Genomic DNA, 8,649 nt, shown 5'->3' with positions numbered 1-8,649 from the left:
TGTCTGGGCAGTTTTCAAGTAAGTTAACTTAATTGTCTATACGGGGGGGGGGGGGGGGGGGGTGGATACAAACTGTTTAGGCCATAGAGTGATAACATTAGCTATGTATCTTTATTTATGAACGTCGATGTAGTGGACTACACATTTTTGTTTTATTTTCGCTGATTTGGAGAGATGGATGTAAAGAGTAAGAAGCTGAGTATATATAACAAGCTGACCTAAAGCACTATCTTTACTTCTGTGAAGGTATGACACAATAACCTCTCTGATAATCCCCAAGCAGATGTAAATGAAACTAAGATAGAAATCTGCAGGACCACCGACAATTGCAAGAGATATCAACACTTAAAACCTGGTATACATATACGGCAATGATAACTACATTCATTAATCAACAACAATGTGCTTGTCGAACCAAAAAATTACAAAGAGCAACGCCACTCAGCACGGCCTCTCCACATGTTTTATTAATGATGTATATTGCCGAGTAGTAGATTACGAAACTTTGACAATGAGCCAATAGTCTAATACATATCTTCATCTATATGGGGACTATTTATTGGCATTATCACCTGAAAACATTCTGATACACATCCGTGAATAATTTCGTCAGGTTGGCAAGTGACTGGATAACAAGGTTCAATATTCACAACGAAGATATTCACAGAAGACCGACTGGTTCTTTATCCCTCTGCAACTAAGTGTCGCTTCTAACAGACGGGGGTCCCAAACGTAAACACTACTTTACGTTTGGAACCGCATTGCAACACCGCGTATGTACTAAATGCGGTGTTTACCATGCGTAACCCATATATGTATGTATGTATGTACACGTGAAAACACTTATTGTTTGGGACCGCATTTGTTAGCAACGACACCTAGCTGTAGTGCGAAATAGAACCAGTCAGCATTTCCCTGGGGAAGGTGACAGACGGCCACCGATACGTCGGTCTTCTGCAAATATCTTGGTTCTTAAATAAAGAACCATGTTATCTATTATTGCTATGATACAGAAAAACGTATCCCGTTATGTTTCATTGTGAGATGGTGTATCAGTGTTGGATGTCGCACAGCATATAATGATAATAAAGGAAAATAAGAAAGTGTCGTGGTGCTTTCCTATTCGTGGTTTTTGAGATGACCGCTTCCCCGTGAAGTTAAATATCCGCGAATTAAAATCCATGTACAATAAACCCGCATAACATTAGTTAGTCTAGAACCTTAAAAATTGTATTTCATCACAGCTTTCGTAAGTGTTTAAAATCTAGAGATAAAATGTTATGTGGCAGGAATGATGTGACATAAACCTTTTCGCTTTGGAATTACGCCGTATGCATGACCAACAAGCTGCTAGGAGGACCAAACTTACACGACTTCCTTCCTGCTACAAGAGCTATCCACCACTTCAAAATCACGACCACAGCACATCCAGAACTTGAAATCAAAAACTTGTAAGTCCCGCTGCATTACCGTAGGTAGCCGTTAGGAGGCTCATTATCGAACTTTGCCTTTATTTTTCCAACCCCCACCAACCCACCAAATTTTATTACGATCCACCAAATTCCTCTCGAGTTATACCGCCAACAAACAATTCAACAAACACAAAAGGTCCACTGCAGTACCGAATGAGAAGGCCCATTTTCGTACTTGACCTTTGTCTTCACAACAGTAACACCTACCAAAATTCATGAACATCAATCCATGTGTTAAGGAGATATACCGCCAACACCCACGGTCGACCAATTTCGAATTCGACCATAAACATAACCTTCTGCCTACGGCGAAGGCAATGAAAATTAAGGCGGTTAATCAGTAAAGAATGGACATCATGTTCTCCTCAGACACGGGGTAGGCCAGCCGCTCCGGTTTCTTGACGATTAGACGCAGCACATCCACAAGCTTCTTCATCATGGCGTGCCTGCTGTTGCCATAGGCGACCACGGTGCCGATGTCGCAGCCTGCACTACCGGGGATGGCCGCTAGTTTGTCATCAGGACCGCAGCGCGGGGAGATGTACACGTCTGAATCAGACTTCAGCTTCGCAATCTGCACAGAGCATCAGTATTCGAATTTTAAGAATTTAAATGAATCAAGAATAAATGAATAAATGAATGAACGAACGAATGAATGAATGAATGAATGAATGAATGAAAGAAAGCTATACATGAGCGTACAATCTTGCGTACCTGGTCAAAGTCCATCAAATTGCCTGGCCTTTCAAGGTCCAGGAACTTGGCCATGTATGCGACCCCGTGCCGTCCCGTGGGGGGAGGTGTGGCGGGGACGATGCCGGTACCCGCCGCCAGGTACACGTAGTCCTGGTTCGCGTTCTTGTAGACCTGTCTGTAGACCCCTTGAACCTGTCCGGATCCACGTGCGTTCACCTCACACAACCTCAGCTGAAGGGTTTCAAAGTAACGTAACACGTTCAAGGTATGAAGGGCTAATCTGGTGGTTTGCTTGTGGTTGGGAGTAAGTCAGCAATCAAGATCTACTCTAAAACACGCTAGAACAACTGCTAAACCTACTCCCAACCTGGTTCTTACCTATCCATACCCAAAGCTTTACCGCAAATCTCTGCTAGTGCCAGCCACCTCCGACTTTCAAATAACCGACACGCAACGAAAATACAGAAGAGCCCTAGAGGCCGTATTGAACCTAACTGATCACAATTTGATATATCGGCGATGTTAATCAACAATACACAAAATTTATAAATATTGATTGAAAACGAAAATGACCCCTCTTTTAAAAATCGTCGGCCGTGTGCCCATTCTAATTCGTGAGAGGGTTGGCAAACATTTGGGAATCAGTCAGGTGGGGCTCGGCACTCTGCGGCTAGAGGTTGGGATGTTTAGGAGTAGGTTAGAGAGCATTCGAGGGTCGGTTGGGAGTAAGTCATTTACTGCTTGAGAGATGGTTGGGAAATAGTTGGACTGTCGCTTAAAAATAGGCGTGACCGGAAACTGGTCAGATTTCTCCCGACCTGCCGACAACCTTAGTTGGCTAGTGGTCGTGGGGCATGGCGGGCTATATGTAACTTGGTCTGAAGACATACCTTTCCATCCTTCATCTTGAATATCTCGACGTTTGTGTACCCATCGTTGAAGCCACGCTGGATCATCTTCCCCATGATGTCGTCATAAATCCTCCACATGCGCGTCTGGACGTCCTGTGGCTCGTTCGTGGGACCCAACATGGAGGTGAACCTAGCCTCGTGACCGTCATACTGGAGCTCGTCAGTGATCTGATAAGAACGACATCCATGGAACCTCTATAAATATTCTTCCTGTGCCGATCAATCTGCATATACAATATCCAAGTTAGAGTAACTAAACCACATATTTACAAGATCGTCTGTCACCTTCCTCAGGGCAATACTGATAGGTTCCTTTTTGCACTTCAGTTAGGTGTAGCTGCTGCACTTACAAATGCCATCCGGACGCCATCTTTTATTCACGTCATGCCCTCCATGGAACCCCCCACCCCACCCCACAAATTTCGGTGCGAAATGCGCTAGAAGTTGAGAATAGAACAGAACATTGTAACAACGTCAATCCCAACGTCCGAATCCAGTATTGTAATCTTCGACGGCGGCACAACCGTGCGAATTATTCTATGGAAGCCCGTGTGATACAAAAAGAAGACCGCGTGTGATAACCTAAAATATCACATTGCCCAGAACACCCGTCTTGAACGTTATCCCAGGCCAGGTATGACAAAAATACACACACACACATACATACACAAAAACAAACAAGTATAACGCCAGTTGATTTTACGAAAGTTTCACTCACCGTCCAATGAACTAGCTCCCCGTCTACCACACAGCCGTCCGCGGTACAGAGGGTCTCGGCGTCTAAGAACGGTTCCACCAGCACGACGTCACGCAGGGCGAGGGGGTACTTCTTCACGTCCAGATATTCCGTAAAGTAGTCCCTAGTTCAAGAAGATAACGCGATCACAGATTCAGGCCCTCTATCGGTTTTTGTTTGTAAATGCAGGGGCTGATTTTGTTCCAGACTTTGGAAGAGAATAACTTTGATCACTATTTTGAACCACCTCGAAGAAAAAATTCCAGGCCCAATTTGCAATGCTATCATCGTGGCGGAAATCATTGAGACTAGAAAAATTGCACTTGCCTGTAGAAGGCGGCACTTGGCGCGAACATAAAGTCTGGGTGTTCATCCCTCATTTTCTTTAAGTCCACGAGCGCATCCTTCAAGTCGTCGTAGTTCTCAATCTTCTTCAGACCGAGGGCCAACGTCGCTGTTGCTGGCTTCACGAAGGCAGGAAGACCTGGCGGGATCATGTGAGAAAACCCAATCTTAGTAAATTTGGTGATATTTGCATGACGTTCCGTTATCTGACAGAAAATATGTAACACAAATAACAACATGACTGTCATGTTCGCTAGGGTTACCTACAGGCCCCAAACCATGCCAATCCGTCCATTTAATCACCTGTTATGCCGATTCGAACTTTACGACAAAAACGCTCCTGAACCTCTAGAAAAGGCTACTGGAGGACCCAAACGTCTGTCAATTCCTTGTCAGCCCAAGAGGTGATATACCACTCTAATTTGGTGATCAAAAGATTAGACACCCACATACCAAATATCGAATCCCACTTTTCATAGGATAAGGAAATGGATCCATTAAATCTTGGTTCTTACCGACTTTCTCCAAGGTTCGCTCTGCATCTTGGAACAAGGAGGGTGAATCCAGATCCAATGCGTCATAGGGAGTTGTTGTCTCGGCCAGGTCCAGGTACTGCCGTGTGTACGGTTTGTGGAACGCCAGGTAGCACGACTCGACACTGGGGCCGGGGATGTGCGGGAAGTCCCGGGCCAGGGCGGCGTGCACGAACGTGGACAGGTCGGTAGTAGGCAGAACAACACTGACGTCATTCTCTTTTACAACCTGAGGGGTATGGGCGGGAAAAGTACACCATATGATCAGGGTGACGGGTATTTTTGTCAAGCGACACTGGTGCTGTTGCGGTCATCAAATATCTTTCCTGACAAGGACAGGACCAAATTTGGTATGTCTGTGTCCGGAGGTATTGTTTTCGGTATGTCTGATTGTCTGTCCGTCTGTCTGTTGTACAGTTATATGCTATATTTAAGCACGACTCGCCACAAAGTGAAAGGAAGTGAAGAACAAAAGGCCAGAGTTGCAAGAGTAACAGGAAGAAGACTTCATAGTTGGTAGAATCAGTCGTCGATGGAGGTTAGACATCCAGGTAATAAGATACGCCAAATAGCAGTTACTCAAGGAACTGCAGATGATTTTGGAAACGGTCAGGCGATTCTAGTAGCATCCACTACTTTTCGTCAGTGACACTGAGCAAGATTTGTCGTTCAGCAGGTTTTTAGCCACGAACTATATATGAATTAATATGCAAATAAAGTGTCTGCCTAGCGCCTGTTTGTCTATATAGCTCTTGAATATATATTTTCTAAACATTTGTCATTTCCAATAGATGCCCAAGGGGTCATGCACAGATAATAAATGACACATGTTTTAAAAAAACGTCGTATTTCACCCACCTTCTTCAGACGTTGAACATAGTCCATAAGATTCTCCTTTTGACGGATGTCGTTGAAAATCACATTCTTGACCTGGTGATTAAAAGTAGGTGCAAGAACAAAGTTGCCATGCGTAACCACATGGTGTGAGGACGGTTGTTTCATTGCGAGAAAGGTAACAATATTCTTCATTTTGGAGCAAGTCTCTTCGCTTCATGGGCCTCCTCGCTCACTCGGTGGTCTATACGGTGGTTATAGGAACCCACTATGCCTTAACACATCTCAAGGCGGCTCAGTAAGTTACTAGTAGCGTTATCATATAGCCATTATCAGATTAAATGATACATGTACAAGTCTACGTATATATATATTTACTTGACCTCCATGTTGTATTTATGTGGAGAGCTCAAACGTGGCAAATACGGAGTTATAATGGCCGGTGTATATGGCAATATGGAGCCTTTGCATTGGTTTTATTTTGGTTAAATGATAGTGACCTCTAATGACCCACCTGTACTGTTGGACACTTCCTCAGGTCCTCTTCCTTATCCGGGTTCTCCTTACTCAGAGGAACAAGCACTGTGACGTCACGACGGGTGGACGACATGGTCAAGATATCCGCCAAAGGCTCGTCAAAGTGTTCCTCAAAATTGAAATCATAAAAAGGAAATAATGTCGTGGAAAGACGGCAGCAAAAAAACGTGATCGGTAAAAATGCCAATATGAATACGCTGGTTGCGTAGGTTACTATATCGGCTACTCTTCACACTTGTGCGTATAATTTTTAAAGTCCTTATTTGAATAATACAAAACAAAGAAGACAAAACAAACTTGCCCGTAGGTAACCAGAGTACTAGTAATCGGAACTGATGGTTGATGAAGCCACTATTGTGACCTATGGATACATGCATATAGATACCCGGATAAATGAAACCTACATTTTCGAACCTCTCGTTTTAAAACGGTGGAATTGATTGGTCAATAACAACTTTTATAGAAAGTTGCTAAGACATAACATCGTGTTAGCAGGTTCTTTCGTGATCGTTTGTTCTTTAAAAAGCGTAGATATATGTTCTGCTATAGGTTAACTTGTATAAACGCCATTCAGTGTAACACAGCATGACAGAAAAGATGGTAGAAATTGGCCAAAGTAGGGCAAATATTTTATCAGAAGACTTGGAGAGCCATTGTACAGATTTAGTTACAGATGATACATCTATCCAGCTAACGCAAATTATCAAACCTATTTTCTAGCCAGCTAAGGAGTTAAGAATAGACAACAAATCTTCGGCAATCTAAGAAAGAAAAACAAAAAATCTCAGAACCTACTTTAAGTCCGGCGTGTCGGAGAGGAGTAGCAATTGTCTGCACGGGGGCGGACCTCGAGGTCACAACGTTCTGGTTTTTGATCTGGGCTAATGACGGAGGGGAAAGAACACGTCCTTCCAGTCAGTCAGCTTAGGGAACAACATTAGGGCCCATTCTTTTAGAACAAGGCTCAATTCATACATTGACGGAACATTATAGGTTTATTTAATAGTCCATGATTACCTCATATCTGAAGACAGTGATGGTCTCGAAACATCTATACGGCCGCGTAGAATTAGATATTTTTGTCCCCATGGGATACATGAACCAGAGATAAGTTTTGTCGCTCTCAAATCAGATAATAAACTTGTTGACACAGCGTCGATGGGAGACAATAAAACCTAGCTCCTTTTGTTTTTTTATATGGGAAATTTATATGTAAAATCACTGAGACTTTTCCTGTAATGATGGATGTCAGTGTTTCATTTCTTGGCTCCTCAATACAGGACAGATACTTCAGCTTTTGGGTCTCAATCAATCAATCAATCAATCAACCAATCAATCAATCAATCAATCAATCAATCAATCAATCAATCAATCAATCAATCAATCAATCAATCAATCAATCAATCAATCAATCAATCAATCAATCAATCAATCAATCAATCAATCAATCAATCGTTCGCAGGCATTGGGTCTGGTCTTTGGAAATGGAAGACTCAAAGAACAAAGACATTCTACGTTGGAGTTCTCTTTTAAGATGGGGATGGAAGAACGTGGGCTCCATGGGACTTGTGCTACTTTCTTAAGCTTCAATGTGAGGAACACATTAGTACATGTACAGACGTTGCAGTAACATTAGCAATCATTAACTTCTTATTCCATTTCAGTTAGGTACCCCCAGAACTAAGACACTTAACATTTTTAGTGTAAGTTTTTCTGTGTAACAAAGGAAACTGACCTTAGTTTCCCCAACATCTATCCACATATCAGATATCATTAAAATTCATCCAGTTCTCGTCTGGTTTTGCAGATACACCGGGATAAACACATACACGGACACACCGAAAGACATACCCATTCTTTTCATTCCTGCAAACTCGTTGTATACTTTGTTAGTCACAACGTAGTCGGGTAAACTTTCACTTTTGACTGGAATATAAGGCCATAGACGTTAGATCATTCGGACACGGCCGTTCAAGCCTCAAGAATGGTAAAAACAAAATACTGCAGGCCACCCTCCGTTCGTATCCTTGTTTGTGTGAATTTGGTGCGTAATATTACAAAAGTTTAATTACACTCTACTATTAATCTATCGTTAACGTTTCATTATGAATTCCGGGCAACTACTACATATTACGTAAAAAGAAAGCAGTTAATTGCGCTTTACATAAGATGCATCCGATTATGCTGAATTAGAAGGGCCCGGTTACGCATTACTTTAGCGGACAACGCCCCGTAATAGTAACATCTGTAAGACCATATGCCTATTGCATTGCGTTGCAACACGTTCTTAGATACATATGCCGAATTTCTTTCATTTTTTGGTTTCCTTGATACATATACCATTGTACGTATGTTCAGTTATCATCCATTTTTTTGAGGCACAAATCGGACGACAATGTTAGACATATCTTATCGATGATAAGATATCGGTATTACTCTTGCGTGAAATGAAGCAGAATCTGTCTGGTCGCTCTGGAGCTTATTGTGCGTCACCTCTGACATGGGAGTGACACGCTTGTGGATTGGACCATTTTGAAATCAGCCTACGCGCGCTTTACTAGCAATTCATGGATTACGCTTTACGT

The 8,649-nt window shown here is 42.6% G+C and overlaps 1 protein-coding gene across 1 annotated transcript; it reads right to left on the bottom strand.

The window, feature by feature from the left end:
• Window positions 1-449: 449 nt before the first annotated feature.
• Window positions 450-8,432, bottom strand: LOC136432646 (uncharacterized). Its single transcript, XM_066424071.1, has 9 exons — window positions 6,860-8,432; window positions 6,042-6,173; window positions 5,552-5,623; window positions 4,676-4,922; window positions 4,143-4,299; window positions 3,798-3,939; window positions 3,059-3,247; window positions 2,187-2,399; window positions 450-2,046 (listed from the first exon to the last, which is right to left on the bottom strand). The coding sequence occupies exons 2-9, from the start codon at window positions 6,135-6,137 to the stop codon at window positions 1,810-1,812; spliced, it is 1,353 nt and encodes a 450-aa protein (XP_066280168.1). The 5' UTR covers window positions 6,138-6,173; window positions 6,860-8,432; the 3' UTR covers window positions 450-1,809.
• Between the last annotated feature and the right edge of the window lie 217 nt (window positions 8,433-8,649).

This window comes from Branchiostoma lanceolatum, chromosome 4, assembly GCF_035083965.1.
Source record: "Branchiostoma lanceolatum isolate klBraLanc5 chromosome 4, klBraLanc5.hap2, whole genome shotgun sequence".
Taxonomy (NCBI): Eukaryota; Metazoa; Chordata; class Leptocardii; order Amphioxiformes; family Branchiostomatidae; genus Branchiostoma; species Branchiostoma lanceolatum.
This window is presented reverse-complemented; position numbering and strand designations above follow the sequence as displayed.